Below are 17,717 nucleotides of genomic sequence, written 5' to 3'. Positions count from 1 at the left end.
CTAACGTGGCTATTTCACTTTTATTGAAAACTCTACTTTGTGATATTTTTTTTTTTTGCATGGTGTATAATTCATATTTTATAATGTCTTATCTGAAGTTAAATCAACGGACTTATGCAAATAATGAGCATACTCATTTACCAAAAATGCCTTTTCACAGTTACTATCCTGATTGGTTACGATTGACAAAGCTGTCATATTCTGCCAAATTTAGTCGATCGGATTGATCGGTCGACCGTTGATCGGAACAACAAACTGATCGAGGAAGTTAGCCCGGGTTGTGGCCACATCCCAAATACGAACGGAAGATTCCCTGTTAAAACACAGTGCCGTCAAATGTGACGTCACCTTCGGCAGAGACCTTGGCATTAATGTCTAATTAGCGCCATACGTGACAGTGTCCGGAGATCCTATCTAAGCGACGTCACCATTCCGTACACAAACTGCCCAAACCAGGAAATGTTGGAAGGCTGAGGCATGGGCGGTATTTGTTGTTGGAATTAGCCGAAATAACTCGAGGGTCACGGTCGAACCACCGATCTTAGCGTTTTTACGCTAATCAGCTTCCCACGGCATTCCTTGTTGAGTACCCAAGCCCGCGGCTTGTAAAAAAAAAAAACGTTTTTATGACTTCCACCACGGGATATGGCTATTGGACCACGCCCGAACTTCCGTCCCCCCCCAACACCCCCTGATACAATCCCCCCCCCCCCACTGTCCTGTCCAACCGACTGACGGATGGCAGCTCTTCCAGTCCAGTTCATCCTGTCTCTGGCTACCAGACGCGATCGCTTTGATTGGGATCGCCCCGACCGTAAAGGGTAGGGGGAGGGGTGAGTTCAGTGACCGGAAAACCCCTCGGCCCAGCCTGACCGACAGAGACAATTCGACAGCTGATTATTTCCGTGTTTCGTTTTATGATGTCGGACGGGGGCAGCATAGTACGCTTGAATGTGAATTGTTTAATGTTAACGCGGGTAATACAGGAAACCCCATTGGTCATCGATGTACGAACGATACCGGCGGATAAGATAAAGTGGCAAATGTCGTTGGTCCGATGAAGCTTTGTAACTTCTGAGAACCGTAGAAGAGTGAATGGGTAGCTCATGACCAGAAGCCGACACGCAGACTTACCAATCATCTGTCGTTGGGTCAAACCACTCCAACCTGAAGTGTAATTCTGAGACCAGACCCGCCAACAGAAGACCCCGTCACCATCACATGGCCAGCCCGGCGACCGGCGACCGTGCCCTCGCCCTGCCGAGGTACCCCGACTCACCTCCGAGGTCGAGCCGCGGTGCAGATCCGGCGGCAGCGCTCAGGGACGTGGCGCTCAGTCCGGGCGGCGGGCGGGCGTGCGGGTTCGTCTTAAGCTCCTTCTCGTACTCGCGCTCCTCCTGGAGCTTAATGAACTCCTGCAGAGAGGAGCTGCCAGGAGACACGAGGAGTTATGTTAGACTTGGATGGAAACATGATACATATTTATATGAGCCTCTTCACAGCCTTTTTATAACCCGGGAAAATGAGGGATATCAATCGCATTAGTTACCTCTCAGTACCATTACGCATGCTCAGTGAAGTCGATGACGATAAAAGACCCCACCCAAGTCCATTGAGACCATGCCCATTGCCCATCGTGGCCACGCCTACATACCGGCAGAAGGCGAACACCTTGTCGTAGACTTGTCTCTCACGATCGTCTAGCTCCACAGTGTGGCAGCGCTTCTCCCGCGGAGGTAGCGCCACTAGCGGCCGACCTGCGAACCACAGAAGGCAGGTGGCGGGTCACATCGAAAGGCAGGCGTAATCCCGAAGTCCGAACGGTAGGGGTACTGACATCAAAATGGAGATTTTCTTTTTCTTTGAGACAAGTTACAGTAATTAAGTCAACGCACTAAAACAAACTCAGTGAGCAAAAGTGAGAATTGCTATCCGAAGGCATTTAGTACTAGATGCCGGCAGCGCTCGTGCGTTGCCTTGGGCCAGAATTGGAGGATCCATAGCCCACGATCCATAGCCCCCCGCACGCGCAGCTTGCACCCCTCGGATATTATCTCGCCGGAATGTCGTGATCAAATGTATTCTTCTTATGACCTGCAAGTTTTGAACCAGTTAGAGCTGCGTTTACCCTGCAGGCGTGGCAACGTACGAAGGGGTGCAATCGGCTTGCACGTGCATAGCTCATGCACCACAGAGTTTAGCTCAACCAAATGTGCATTATTTTGGAGGCCTTGCCTGGGACTACCATTGAACCGATTTTGAGGTTGATAGCTTAAAATTTCTTTGAGCCATAGGACCTCACGTCAAAACGGTTTTCCGACCCCAGCACGTGCAGCCTGCACCCCTCGCAGACGGTGACCCCCCTGGAAACTGGTTCAAGGTGTTACCGATGTGTCCCGCCAGTATGGCTTTGCCCGTGACCTCGGGTTGACCTGTAGCCTTGACAAAAAATTTCGTGTCACCGAAACTTTGAAGCGGAATAGCATGTGCCACGAAGCACCGAGCGAACCGAGGCCAGCACCAAAAGTTTACCTCGCCGGAGACGAATCAAACGGTCCCACTTTCGTCCCGATCGGTCCACCCATTTTGACTCCAGGTCCAAAAAAGCTTGGACAAACTCACTCACATACTCACATACTCACATACTCACTGACAAACACGTTCAGCCGAACTTTTTTTCAGCGACCCACCAATGGGAATTTCCGGATGCAAAAGCATGCTATCGCATGCTTTTGATCCTCCAATTCTGGATAAGTACGACCAATGCAACAAAGTCACCTAACTAGATGCCGGCAGCGCTCGTGCGTTGCCTTGGGCCAGAATTGGAGGATCCATAGCCTAATGACTTCATTAAAAACCGACTTTTGTGTCGCTAGATCGACGTTTCCCGGGATCAGAGGATCCCTCGTCAAAGCCGTTATCCGCCCCCCGCACGCGCAGCTTGCACCCCTCGGATATTATCTCGCCGGAATGTCGTGATCAAATGTATTCTTCTTATGACCTGCAAGTTTTGAACCAGTTAGAGCTGCCGTTTACCCTGCAGGCGTGGCAACGTACGAAGGGGTGCAATCGGCTTGCACATGCATAGCTCATGCACCACAGAGTTTAGCTCAACCAAATGTGCATTATTTTGGAGGCCTTGCCTGGGACTACCATTGAACCGATTTTGAGGTTGATAGCTTAAAATGTCTTTGAGCCAGAGGACCTCACGTCAAAACGGTTTTCCGACCCCAGCACGTGCAGCCTGCACCCCTCGCAGACGGTGACCCCCCTGGAAACTGGTTCAAGGTGTTACCGATGTGTCCCGCCAGTATGGCTTTGCCCGTGACCTCGGGTTGACCTGAAGCCTTGACAAAAAATTCGTGTCACCGAAACTTTGAAGCGGAATAGCATGTGCCACGAAGCACCGAGCGAATCGAGGCCAGCACCAAAAGTTTACCTCGCCGGAGACGAATCAAACGGTCCCACTTTCGTCCCGATCGGTCCACCCATTTTGACTCCAGGTCCAAAAAAGCTTGGACAAACTCACTCACATACTCACATACTCACATACTCACTGACAAACAGGTTCAGCCGAACTTTTTTTCAGCGACCCACCAATGGGAATTTCCGGATGCAAAAGCATGCTATCGCATGCTTTTCATCCTCCAATTCTGGATTGTTTGGTAGCAGCTTCTCTCAACCCAGGGCAGGCACGAAGCACGGTCCGGCGGGCGGACCACGCGGTCCGGACCGGGACCATCGCCGGTCTCACCTGTGTCCGGGGAGACCTGGTCCTTGGTGCGTCGGAGGACCAGCGCGCGGACGATGAGACTGAGGCGCTCGTCACCGCGCGGACTCTTGTCGATCCAGCGTTTCCACACCTGGGTCGACCGAAAAAGAGCACAGAGGGATGTGGCACGTCAGGGAGGTAGCATAGGCGTACATACTAGGGGGAAAACGGCGATCAGTTCATGACTGAGGTTGTCATCTGACACGTGATAGGTCGGGTAGTCACGTAAAACGTAAGCTCGTTCAGTCAATAAGCTCAACGTTGTAACAATTCACTAATGGAGTGAAGTGCAAATTACGATAAAAGTTGTGAACTCCCGGTCCGTGACATTCTTTTACGCTACACAGCGTATATCGCACTGTCACATCGTCCGATCATACAAATCCAATCACCCCATGAAACTTCTAACCCCTCTCTCTCTCTCAACCATACCTCCCTTCCCTCTGACCGTAGATCTGACCCAATCCTCTCCACCATTTCCACACCTCCCCCTCACCTCATACTCGTGGAAGGGCGCCGCGCGAAGGAAGCGCATCAGACTGAACAGATCCTCGCGTCCGTTCTGTATCGGCGTTCCGGAGAGCAGCCAGCGCGTGTCTGCCTGCAGCTCACAGACCGCCTTGGCAGACTTGGTGTTCCGGTTGCGGATCTGGTGAGCCTCGTCCAGAATGATGCGCCGCCAGGTGTACGAGAGCAGCGGAGACGGATTGGCCTGGAGAGATACGGCGGGTGGTTGTGTCCCATGAATACTCGACGGTATGTGGTGATGGGCGGGGTTCAGAGAGGGACTACCTAGGATAGACTATAGCACTGTGTAATGTAGGCGTAAAAATGCAATAGTCCTAAACAAGCGTTGAATCGTTTGTAACAAAATAGCCTACAGAGTAATTACATGACAACAATACGCCGCGCCCAAATGACAACCACCAAAGCTGGTTGGTGCTTATTAGCTCGTCATATACGAATTGGAAAGTAATTACGTAAAACGACGCAATACACAATGTCATTAGCTGCTATATCGTTATGTTTATAGGTTATGGGGATGGGACTTTACTGAGATACTCACCTTGTTAGCCCCGAACAGGTTGTCCTTCTCGACCTCTGAGCGGACGAGGTCGTAGGTTGTGAGCACAAAGTGGACCTTGCGCAGCCTGAAACGGAGAAAGTAGGTGTTTCACGAACACGGGCGACGTTCTCTTAGTGACATCAAACAAGGCATTATGGTGCGCGCGGCAGTCATTAATGGCATCCGCCAACACCACCCAATCAGTCTCATCCGTTGTAACGCAGAGCACGGCTGACCCTTATCGCGACAACCCACCCGGTACCGCCGAGTCCCGACCCCCATATCCCCACAGACCAGCCCTGCCGCCCACTCAAGCACCACCTACCGCCGCCGATCTTCGCGTCGGTTCGGTCCATGGTAGACAATGGCGGTGACATCCCCCACAGTGCGCCGCCGGACCTCCGCCTCCCACTGCAGTAGCACGGACGCCGGGCAGATGACCAGAGTGGCCCGAGAGGGCGGCAGAGGCGCGGACCCCTCCTCTGAGGACAAACCGCACAGTGAGTGAGCAGTGGTGCACAGCGAATACTATGAAGCACGTTCTTCAACAGCTAGCATCAGCTAGGAGCGCTGGAGCTAGTCGAGGAGGTACAGAAGGAAATATTCAAAGACGCAACGACTCGTCAACGAATTAGTAACGAACATGCGATGTAGAGTCCAGAAAATCGCTTTATTGAACCCTCACCTTTTGACGGTTTGTCTTTCGAGAGCCATTTGCCTCCCTTTCCATCGACAAAGTCTGCCTTCTCTTGCTCGGAGTCCTTGTCCGTTCCGTTGTCCGCGGCGTTCTCCTTGTCGGAGCCGGCCTTCTCCGCCTCCTTCTTCTTCTCCTTCTCTTCTTTGTCTAGCTCGGCCGATCGCAGACAGTGGGCGATCATCGTCAGAGTCTTACCCAGACCCATGTCGTCGGCTGGAAGCAAGACAGTAGAGGAGCGGTCAGATAAAACAAACTCGACATATAAAGGTTTGCTACAAATCACCAGCACCATAGACCTCGGTATACAGAGGTCTATGCCAGCACAAATCGATTCAGGCGAAATTCAACGGCACAAACAGTGCGATTAAGACGTTAACTTAGTTTGACTGCAGTGGTTTTAGAGAACCGAACGGAGCTTCAAACACGCACAAAACACAAGTCAGAGCACGTTTGACGTAAGTACTTTTTGGGCCCCTCGAATGATCACCAATTACCGTAAAACGGGGTGTTAAGGGACAGTTTTGAGGTGTTTTGTTATATAACTCAAGAAGGGTTGGAGATAGAAGCATCAAATTGTCAGCATTTTATGTGGAATTTGGTGCTTTACATGTCTGCCATATTAAAGTTTTTAAGAATTATACCTGCATATTATCTTTTATTATTTTTCATCACTGTCCCTTAGCACCCCAATGTGGGGTGTTAAGGGACACCTATATTATTCCAAGAAATGGTCATGAAATGTCCACAGTTGGGGTGTGGAAGGGCACACAATTTATTTATTGAAATGTTTTGCATATTCTGTCACAAAACAAGTCAGGTTCATTCACCACTAATGACCTTTTTAGCCAATTACGTGTAATGCAGTTTACGCTTGTGGAAAATGTGCTAATTTTAAGGTAAACATAACCAAAAAGTAATCTTCTGTCATCAATAAAAACCCATGTTGAAGCTAGTCACTTGTCATTATGTTGCCCTCTTTGTTTTAGCCTTTTTATGATGACATCACATTTACCTACATCAGTCTCCATTGACCCATCATTGTAAAAGAGTGTTGAGATGTTTTGTTACATAACTTAAGATGTGTTAGAGATAAAAGCATGAACTTGCCTGCATTTTATGTGGAATTTGGTGTTTTCCATGCCTACTTAAAGAAAACTTAATGAAATTATATTTAGATTTTATTTTTTATTTTTTCTTCCCTGTCCCTTAGCACCCCACATCCACCTCAAAATATGCATGTATCCGGAAAAGAGGAAGAGGATGATGAATGAATGGGTGGATTTGCACAAGTTTTTCAGGAAACATGTGCAATACATGTGACAATACACCTATGCATTCATTTTCCCTGTACACCCACTAGTTTATGTGGTACACACAGAGTTTTGGAGATGTGTCAATTTTGTGAAAATGTAGCATGATTTTCAAATCCATTTTTGAACCATATCACTTGCATGAAAAACCATACCATTTTGTCCTATGGTCAAGAGCAAAACAGTGTAAACTACCACAGTGAAGTTTTTATTGAACCTTCTCAAATTAGGAAGTTAATATGACTCAAAGTTTTTCCCATGCAACTGTCCCTTAACACCCCACTGTCCCTTAACACCCCATTTTACGGTATCAAAGGTACCAACGCCTAAAGCGCGCGTGCAGCCACGCACACACGCACATCCACTCCCCACCCTAGGTGCCCGATCACAAAAACCCACAACCCCCCCCCCCATCACCTACCAAGCACCCCGCCGGCGGGCAGCTGCCGCTCCCTCCACTGCAGCCAGCTGAGGGCGTACTGCTGGTGCGGCATCAGCGGCACGTTCAGGCACTCCGGACCGGCGTCGGCGGCGGTGGGCGGAGGCCGTGTCTCCAGCGAGCGGTGCAGGCGCTCCAGTATCTCGGTGGTAACGTTAGAGGCCTGCCGGTGGCGCGCTGTGGGGGCAGGGGTGGAGTTAGAACGGGAGAGGGGGAGGCTGTGAGGTCTGATTAACTGAGAGTTGGAACATGACACATGGAATATGTGTTATTATGAGGACAGCCAATATACATATAGTAACCATTTTAGTCGTACGAGACACGAATTAAGTAATTTCTCACTTGCAAACAATCATACCCATGGTTGCCAAACAATAGGCAATACCATCATGGTCGCCCATTCAATCAATCCATGCTCTGTTGAGTCTTTCATTCATTTCTCTGTCGTCCGCCCAACGTAGAGTCTCTCGCTCTCTCACCCTCTGTCATCCGCCCGCCGTAGAGTCTCGCTCACCCTCCGTCACCCACCCGCCGTAAAGTCTCTCTAACCCTCTGTCGTCGCCCGCCGTAGAGTCTCTCTCTCACCCTCTGTCATCCGCCCGCCGTAGAGTCTGCTTAGCTCCGGGTTGGAGGCCAGCAGCGCAGCGGTCAGCTGAGGCCGGATCTGACCAAAGTCCCGCAGCGACTCCCTGGCCTCCGCCTCCAGCCGACGCTGCTCATCAGTGACGACGCTGGTCGTCGGCGCACCGCGTCGGAGCGCTTCCTCTAGCGTGTCGGTGTGAGCGGGTGGTGGTCCGGAGGGGCGTTCCCCGTGAGGACGGTTCAGAGCCGGCGGCCGGCCGACCGTGCCGCCCAGACTGAACGGGTTCCGGCTTGCTGAGGGGAGAGAGGGAGAGGAGGGAGTGAGTGAGCAGACCGACCGACCGACCGACCGACCGACCGACCGACCGACCGACCGACCGACCGACCGACCGACCGACCGACCGACCGACCGACCGACCGACCGACCGACCGACCGACCGACCGACCGACCGACCGACCGACCGACCGACCGACCGACCGACCGACCGACCGACCGACCGACCGACCGACCGACCGACCGACCGACCGACCGACCGACCGACCGACCGACCGACCGACCGACCGACCGACCGACCGACCGACCGACCGACCGACCGACCGACCGACCGACCGACCGACCGACCGACCGACCGACCGACCGACCGACCGACCGACCGACCGACCGACCGACCGACCGACCGACCGACCGACCGACCGACCGACCGACCGACCGACCGACCGACCGACCGACCGACCGACCGACCGACCGACCGACCGACCGACCGACCGACCGACCGACCGACCGACCGACCGACCGACCGACCGACCGACCGAGAGAGAGAGAGAGAGAGAGAGAGAGAGAGAGAGAGAGAGAGAGAGAGAGAGAGAGAGAGAGAGAGAGAGAGAGAGAGAGAGAGAGAGAGAGAGAGAGAGAGAGAGAGGAGACGGAGAGCAGAGCATGAACATAAAATCGCTGGCACGAATCTCAAACACCGTTTAACCCAGAACGCACCTCAGCACAAGCCCAGCCCGCCTTCCCCCACCCCACCCTTCCCTCATGCAGTTCTCCCTCACCGGGTCCGCCTGTGTTGCGCGCCATCTGTAGACGCATCATCTCTGTCTCCAGTTTGAAGATGTCGCGCTGTAGCTGCGCACTGCGAGCTGCGTCTGCCCGATGCGCGCTGGTGCTGTACTCCATCTGTGGCAAGGAGATAGAAAGAACAGAAACAGAGGGTCAGCTCAGGTCAGTGCGATCAGTTCTGGTTCTATCGATGTTGTGGGCTGTTTAGTGGCATAATTATTTACATCAGCCCTAACAGAGAAACTTACTATTTACACACATATGTATTTCAAGCCAAATTTAGACATTGTATTTTCATTTCGGTTAAGTTTCATTCATCTGCATTCATTTACATTACTCCTGCCATGGACCACTATACATCACGGACACGATATATAGTGGTCTGTGGACTATAGTTCGCGCTAATTTTATCGAAGTACGCACCCTTTTCTGTCTGATCTGCGCTTGCACTCTCTCCAGCTCACTCGCCCCTCCTCCGTCCCCCTGCCGAGCGGGGGCGGCGGCGGCGAGGGCGGGAGCGGCTCGTTTCTGCTCCAGGGCGGCCCTCAGCTGGTGGATGGTGGCCCTCAATCGCCGACCGCCGTCCGGAAGTGCCGAGAGATTGGAGACGCGGGCCACCATCTGTCGGCGAGGGTAGCGTCAGTCAGCGACGGAGAAGGTCAGTAAGGGACGGAGAACGTCAGTCAGGGACGGAGAACGTCAGTCAGGGACGGAGAACGTCAGTCAGGGACGGAGAACGTCAGTCAGGGACGGAGAACGTCAGTCAGGGACGGAGAACGTCAGTCAGGGAAGGAGAACGTTATTCAGGGACGGTCGAAGACGATGACAAAATCGGGGTGATCAAGAGCAAGTCAGTCCAGTGAAGTCAGAGGAGTCAGGGTGGAAGGCTGATATCAGTGGGACGCTTGTTAGTCGGACACATCACAGATTTGACCTTTCAACGTCGAGCAGCGATCATAGACGTAAAAGCCTATAAAAGTTACAACATGCGCGAGAAAGATGCCATTTGCACGCTCTTCAGAAAGCTTAACATCGTATGAATTTAACCAACCCTAAAAAATGTGTGTGTTTTTTTTTTAGAATCACAGGTCCAATCAATGTCAAGTGGTGTAGAGTGACTTACCTCCTTTTGTTTCAGTTGTTGCTCCAGCTCGCGGATGGACAGGAACGAGAGGTCGACATCGACATCATCCGCCGCCGCCGCTGTTCCTCCACCCTTCCCCGAGGGCGCGCCAGCCGCGGACGGCCCGGCGACTCTGTCCGATTGCTGCGAGTCCTCTGGAACCACAATGACAGTGCGGCTGGTCTGGTTGCTCGGCGAGGTCTTCTGCCGGTCGGCGGTCGGCGGTGGTGGCCGAGACTGTCGAGTGGTCGCGCTCGAGGAGTTCTCACTGCTCCTGCCCGCCGCTGTGGAGCCAGAGGGAGACGGCCGACCGGGAGGACCTCCCGCCGAGTCGCCACCTGCCTGTGGGCTGCTCGACTGCTCACCACTCTGAGAAGAGGGTTCAGTAGGCGGGGTAGTCCGCTTCTTGACGGTGTACTTGCTGTAGAGCCTCTGCACCCTGGAGCGCGAATCCTCCTCGTCCCCCGGGGTCGACTGACCACCTGTGATACTCGATCCGTCCCAGCTCTCGTCGCTCGCAATCATCGACGCCGTCGAAGCGTCCCTGTCGCGCTCGGTCGGGGCGATACCCGAGTCACGTGACACGTCCGAGGACGCCGCGACGGGGACAGTCGTTCTCCGTTGGTCCCTCCAGGACCCTCGGACGGTCTGGTCGCCCTCAAAACTGGCCTCGATGACGTCGCTGGAGCGTCTGCCGGACCGCACGGCCTTCTCCGATCCCGGCTGACTGCAGGGGATGGCGTCATCGTCGCTGTCTTCATCCGAGATCACCAGCGGCCGCGGACGGCGCCTCTCGCTGGTGGGCGGCGCGACCACTTCATCCTCGTCATCGGATATCACCACGGGACTGGACGGACTGCCGCGCTCGGCGGAGTCACCCGACCGTCCCGCCGGCACGGACCGGTCCCGCCGCCTCCCGCCGGGGACAGACTCGGAGTCGGAGTCGGAGTCACGCGAGAGGCCGGCCGGCGGCGGCGGCTGGCGCGGCGTGTGCCACGTCAGTAGGCGAGTCCGGTCCGGCGCCGCCCGTTCCGGAGACGGTGAGGCGGGGATGAGTTCCACCGACGACGACAGGCTATCCTCCATGGCTGTCGGACGCTGGTGGCGATGTTCCTACGTCCAACACTACTGGCCGCTGCTAACAGTGCATAGAAGCGCCGAACTGCGGGAGGCGGAGGAAAAGCTGATCAGGAGCTATAGAGTATTTGGGTTCGGTGGCATTTGGGCAGCCCTTCCAGTAGACTATTCTGCCAGTTCGGGGAAGTTAAAAACAAGTAACATTATGTAATGAGGTCTTCATGTAGGATGTATGATGAAATGTATGATAAGAAAGGATCGACAAGTCATTCGCGATATATTTGAGTGCTACAGGGTGATCGAAAAAAAGTGTCACCTCTAATTTAAAAGCCACATAACTCGCGATTGGTTGGTCGTACGACTTTGCGCCAGGCAGCATTGGAAAGAGCATACAATTTCCTTTCGAATGCATGTAAATATGCATGGTTTATGCCGCAAACGAAGATTTAGCTATTCAAAAAGTATGTTAAGGACCCAATTTGGCGTGTTCAAAAGCGTCGCCTCCAAAAAGTCCTGACCTAAACCCAATGGACTTTTTCGTATGGGGAGAACTGCAGAGGCTCGTATACCGCGGCGTGAAGATCCGTGATCTAGACCACCTGAGAGCGGCTGCAGGTGTGTTGGGCTAAGATCTCCCAGCGTCAGGTGATAAAGGCAATCGAGGCCTTCCCAAAACGCCTGGAGGCGTGCATCGCCTGCGGTGGCGGTCGGTTCGAGCACCGACTCGACTTCGAGTGAAGCGACGAGTCTAAGGTCAGCTGAGAAACAGTCTGCAGTGAACAACATACACTCCATGTGTAATGTGTAAGGTGTGTGTCATGTTGAGTTACGATACTCATTGTTCTCGTTCAGCGGTGTCCGATCCCGTTCGGTGAATTTCGTTTCACGTGAAAGCCGCACATTGACTGGTTTTTGAGCCCATTGGGGACAAGATTTGGAATAGAAAACAATCATGAATACATTCAATTGAAAAGAAATTGCCTGCTCTTTCCGATGCTGCCTGGCGCGAAGTCATCCGACCTATCAGTCGCGAGTTATGTAGATTTTAAGTTAGGGGTGACACTTTTTTTCGATCACCCTGTATTATTTTGCGTGCATGTGCTTGGGGATGTCAATGGTTTTTACTTTTCATTATTCACTTTTCAATCAGGTAAACGAAAGTCATTTTTTCTCTCGCATTTTTATTAATTCTTAAAACAGTTATCGTTCATATTCGGGAGATAAGAACAAATTAAAACACCAGTTCATTCAAAATACATGGGATCAACCAGTTCAACAAGCAGTACCATCGAACCGGCAAATAGCAATTCCTTTTACTCTGTTTCACACCGTTTAAATATCAGATATTGCTAAAAATACATTACGCTGACGGCTGAATTAAAAGACATTTGGAAGAAAACCCCGAAGCATTACATTAGTTAACACGGCTGGCTGCTTGGTCATGCCAACTGGCACTGTTATTGTAACTGTTATTATAACCACGGCCATTGGACAGTTTGAGCACCATATTTCCATCAGCCAGGACCTCACACAATTCATCAACGAGTCCGGTTTTCTTTGCAATTACGACTACACAGTACACACGACGTCCAAAGCCAACGTAACTGCCAGACACAGATTTATGTACCATCCCTCACCTCTCAGCAGCCTGGCCACTTTTCAATGTCCATACAAGTGACTTTCGTCCACCGCACTCTCAATCACACAGGACATGACTACCACAGATCATCGGTAGACACACGCCGCCCGAACTCTCTCTCCCAAACTGCTGTCATTGAAAATGTTCCACTCCTCTACCCAGCCTTCCCCCGTCCACACTTCAGCTGGTCCCCTGGAGTTCACGCTGTACCTGAATTACGTGCTTCACGTGCACCCGCGCCAGCTGCAGCATCTGACGCGCCGACGTCTCGCCCGCACCCTTCACGTCCTGCAGGTAGGCGCGCACGATCGTGGCGAGTTTACGGGCGCAGCTGCGGTACATGGTGTCCCGTGCACCCACGCCGTGCTCCCCCAGCGCCCCCTGGATCGCCTTGGCGAGTCGCTGTCGGAACTCTGTCTGCCGCGGCCGGTCGGCCGGGGTAGGGTGCGGCTGTTTGTTGGTCGGTTGGGCACCGGTGCGGGAGGCCGGCCGACGCCGCGGTGAGCTGCGGCTGGCCGTTGTCGGCGCAGCCTTACTGACCGACACGGCGTCCGAGCGCCACACTGAACATGTACACGCCGTCTCGGCGGCCACGCAGCGTTCACGGAGACGCGCCGCGCGCAGCTCCCGCTCCTCGGCCGCCGCCGATGTGTTGTAGTACACACCCGGCGCGTGCTGTTCGGCCACCTCCGGCCACGGCACCGCCTCCAGTCGCCGCGGCGAGTCGGCCGCCGTCCACGCTCCGACGGGCACTGACAGACCCGCCAGCGCTCCCAGGATCCCGTCAGCGTCCAGAACGAGCGAGTCAGCGGCGGGCCGGCCGACGTCCGGCGCCGCGCGCCGCTGCACCTCCTGCCAGTGCGCCAGGCCACGCCGCTCCGGCCAGCCGGCGGGCTCCTCGGCCGAGCCCGAGAGACGGCACACGAGCTCAGTGGCAGCTGCCCAGCCGATACCGGCCGCCAGAGCGCGCAGCTCGCTCAGACTGAGTTCCGGCGGCTGGTGCGGCAGCGCAGCCACCTCCGCCGCCGCCAGCAGCGTCATAAGACCGTCACCGTCGGCGCCTGCGGTGATGACGAAGTGAAGAGGCCGGGCGGCGGGCGGCGGCGCGCGACGATCCGGCGGTCGCCCGTCGACCGCCATGCGGCGCCAGTCCTCGGCGTCGCGGCGTCGGTCGCCGTCTCCGACCGGCGCGGCTAGCAGACGGACCAGGAGTGCCGTCCGACCGTCACCCCAGCCGCAGCGCTCCTGCTGAGCCGCCGCCGCGCCCAGCCGCTGCAGCCGCAGCCGGCAGTCGGTGAGGGCAGCGGCGGGCACCGAGTCGGCCCCAATCTCGGTCACCACCTCGGCACCATCCAGTAGAGCCAGTGCTGCTGACTGGCCGTCGTGCATCGCAGCAGCGGTGGCAGTCAGCTGCTCCCAGGCGGCCGTGTCGCACGATGCTTGTAGATTGATGACCGTTGAAGGAGCGCCGGCTGGGAGGCGGAGTCGCAGTCGCAGCGTCGGGCGGAGCGAGGCGGTACTGTCGGCGTCCAGGAGGCGGCGCCAGGTGGATAGCTGCGACCCTCCACCGGTCGCTCTCAACTGACAAAGCGCGCCGAGCCAGAGCCGCCATCGCAGCAGCGCCGACAGGAGACCGCTGCGCTCGGGCGCTGGCAGCCGCGCGCCGCACAGCCACACCACACTCACAGACACATCCCGCTCCGTGGGCACGCGGTCAGCCAGCGCGTCCAGCGCGCCGCACACGTCCGCCGCCGCGCCGCCGCGCTCCAGCTCGTCGCCGCTCAGCGCGTCCTTGAGGCGGCGCCAGACCGGCGACCCTCCAGAGCTGCTGGGACGCACCAGTGACACAAACGCTGCGCCCACGGCGTCCGCGCGCGCGTCGGCGTCTCGCAGCTCCTCCAGCAGGGCGTCCAGCTGTCCATCGGCTGGAGGCTCCGTGCACAGCAGAACTGTGTAGCTGTCCATGGTGGCGGCTGACTTGGCGGCACGGGAACAGAGCGGGACACAGTCACTTGCTGCCGTGGTGGGCCACTTCAACGTACATACACGCTCTTATACTGAGCATGCATGTGTAATGTGCATCTTTGGTTGTCCCCTTTTGGGTGCATACAGTCATAAATGCATCACAATTTTTCACCTGAAATCTAGCTTTATCTATTTCCTCATTTCCCAATTTCTGTTTAATTTAAGCCTCGCCCCGCTGGGTGTCCTGGATTCTGCTATTCACCGCATCATAACTATAGGTCACCTGTGCCCTTCTCTTGAGACCAATAGTATTTGCCACTTGCTGACACCATTTGACTTTATCTTTAATGAACAGTTTTTGGAGCCAATCACAAATTTAGCATTCATTTGAGGATTTGGGAACTACTTTAAGAGAATATATTACATGTGACAGAGGCATCATTGGTGTAAATACTGGCCAATAGCAACTGTTTACCTAGTACCTACACACGACCTACCCCAAATGCACACATGCATTATCAAACAAAACTAGTGTGAAAATCAGAATTAGGACCTCAAAATACCCCAGAGAACAAGGCCATATAAGCCAGAGAAGACAAAATATCCCAGAGGCAAATAGGTCATTGTGATTGACCTGACCCAAAAGGTCAGCCAATGATATAGGTAAGATCTCAAAATCGCATTTGCTTCCTTTTGCCATGAGCAATACTTTTTTTTTACTACAGGACCCTATCTATCCCGATCAAGGGTCGAATGGTCGGGAGGGGGTCGGACCAAACCGAGGTCTATCGTCCAGCAGAGGCTCCTCTGCCTGTCTCCCGTATATTGTGCACCGAAACGGCATCCTCTCGGTCCTCTCCGGGGATAGGGAGCGGCGGCAGTGGCTTGAATAGTGTTCCTGAGCAGTTGTCGCGCCATTGATGCGAGGCCGCATAATGAACCGCCCTGGTCAGCGAGCGAGCGTTTGAGGGCAGGGCATCCGCCTGTTTTGCCAGGTCGTCCGCACTCTCATTCCCCTCGATACCACAGTGGGCAGGAACCCAATGCAGTATTGCTTAACGGCGCTTGGCGATGTTCAACAAGGTCTTCCATACCTATCTCCATTCTTCACGCGACACGCCGAGGGTTGAGGCCCCACCTGGGCAGCCACTCCTCCGCTGAGTGCACTCGGGGCGGCTCGCCAGTTCAATTCAAGCACGTGACGACCGGGGCGGAGACGTCTCGTCCCGAAACCTCTCCAGAGCCGCCAGCGGGGCGAATCTGCTGCTAGATTGACCAGCGTACCGCATAAATTCGGTGACTGTATTTCGCCAAAAAATTATGCGACCCCCCTGCGCCGAAACATTTTGTCCACCTCCATGGGCTGAATTTGAGGCATGCGAATTTACGCCGGACGTGCGTCGTGCGCTGATATTTTTGGCGCAATCCGGCCATTACGCTGAACATATTCGGCATAACATGCATTTTTTCCAGACTAGCCTGAGATTTGTACTGCATGCCTGAGTAAGGCGGCAGCCTGAGTGTCTTCATGATGGTTTTCACGTTATTCAGCAAGGAAAAGTAGATTCTGACTATAGAAATCAGTTAGGGAAACTACCAGTACCAGGCGCCGAACTAAAATTTGATCAGCCAATCAGGCAATCAATGGCTGCAGTGGCCGGGGCGATGACCATAACTCGGTGCACAATGCACTGGCGCCTGGCAGCTCTAAATTGCAGAGCTACAATACAAGGTTAAAGTGATTGGCAAATATGGCTGATTGAAACAGACGCACCAAACAAATGTAAGCAGAGCCATGGCTTTAAATGTCATGAATTTTAACATTTTGTTTATGGTTTTTCTAATTGTGCTAGTTATTATTTTAAAACTAAATATCCTGATTTATTGTAATTAAATTTAACCTTTTTTTAACAGTTTTTTTCTTCAAAACACCAATCCATTTATTGAATGGTCAGCTGAATTTGAGCGCAGAACTTGCAGAAAAGCCATTTTCTATCGCCATTTTTAAGTGAATACACCAAATTTAATCAAATCACATTAATTCCTAGTGCAAAATGGAAGCCTATTCTCTCTGATAAGTGGACATACGATACCGCAAGGAACAGCACGTTGTACCGTTTCTCACCCGTATTCTCACCTGGTAGTAGCAAGGGCTGCATTTATGCCCATATCAATATATGCCTATAGGCTATATGGTCATCAAGTATATTTATTGAGCGATCCATTTTTGGATCTTCGCCTCGTAGTTTCCCCAACTGACATGTGTGATTTGATAGGACCGCAAAGGTCTTAAAAATCACCAGAATTGGCGTCCGTCCAAAATGAAGAGGGGCGCGTCACGCATTAGCCAGAGTGTAAATTGTGAAAGGTGAAATCTTACCTTTTGCAGACAAAGCAGTGTATAACACTGTAGCTCAGTCTAGTGTTATCCACCTTGTGCCGCCTTGCTTGTGCCCAATTTATCGGCTAGAATTTATCTTTACTTTTACCGTTTTCATGGTTTTTACTTTTTACCGTGACCCGCAAGACGACGAGCTCTGCTCTGCGGCGAGATGCGCATATTTTGTCTCATAAGAAAGTTTGGAAATCCCGCCTAAATTTCCACCACTATTTTACTGCAATTCTTTAGATACGCAAGTAATTCCGCTGTCGCAATTCCGCTGTCAAAACTTCTTGTTGGTTAGGTCTGGTTAGGCCGGGCATGTACCTATTTAGGGCCTTGGGGCAGGCGTTCTTGTGACTTGTCCTGCTGCTAAACCGCGTTGAATATTAAGTTGAATTCGGACTTGGATTTGCCGATATTAAGTTGATTAATGGTTTTATGGGCTAATCTAATTATGTTTGCTCGTTAATTCAAACCAGGGAACTTAGTTCGACCCGACCATGCACCAGGCCCCAATTCCATAGTGACTCGGCCTATATGTGGGCTCTTACCTCAGTCCTCAATAGTATCTCAGCACTCACCAGACGTTTCAGTCGATATTTTC

At 53.3% G+C, this 17,717-nt stretch overlaps 1 protein-coding gene across 1 annotated transcript in view; it reads right to left on the bottom strand.

Moving 5' to 3' along the window:
* LOC122366248 (transcription termination factor 2-like) overlaps nt 1–17,277 on the bottom strand; it is a 47,545-nt gene extending 30,268 nt beyond the window's left edge. Inside the window, exons 1-13 of the mRNA XM_043338255.1 lie at nt 17,111–17,277; nt 10,050–11,211; nt 9,350–9,547; nt 8,920–9,043; nt 7,870–8,160; nt 7,267–7,461; nt 5,524–5,748; nt 5,164–5,320; nt 4,839–4,923; nt 4,269–4,484; nt 3,755–3,863; nt 1,655–1,757; nt 1,280–1,428 (exon numbers count right to left, since the gene is read on the bottom strand). Of these exons, the coding sequence (XP_043194190.1) occupies nt 1,280–1,428; nt 1,655–1,757; nt 3,755–3,863; nt 4,269–4,484; nt 4,839–4,923; nt 5,164–5,320; nt 5,524–5,748; nt 7,267–7,461; nt 7,870–8,160; nt 8,920–9,043; nt 9,350–9,547; nt 10,050–11,135 (2,938 nt within the window). The 5' untranslated portion in view covers nt 11,136–11,211; nt 17,111–17,277. The remainder of the gene's footprint in view (nt 1–1,279; nt 1,429–1,654; nt 1,758–3,754; nt 3,864–4,268; nt 4,485–4,838; nt 4,924–5,163; nt 5,321–5,523; nt 5,749–7,266; nt 7,462–7,869; nt 8,161–8,919; nt 9,044–9,349; nt 9,548–10,049; nt 11,212–17,110) is intronic.
* Between the last annotated feature and the right edge of the window lie 440 nt (nt 17,278–17,717).

The sequence above is a fragment of the Amphibalanus amphitrite genome, unplaced genomic scaffold (genome assembly GCF_019059575.1).
Source record: "Amphibalanus amphitrite isolate SeventyFive unplaced genomic scaffold, NRLGWU_Aamphi_draft 000792F_arrow, whole genome shotgun sequence".
Lineage (NCBI taxonomy): Eukaryota > Metazoa > Arthropoda > Thecostraca > Balanomorpha > Balanidae > Amphibalanus > Amphibalanus amphitrite.
Note: the sequence above shows the minus strand (reverse complement) of the source record. Positions and strands in the feature narration are given on the sequence as shown.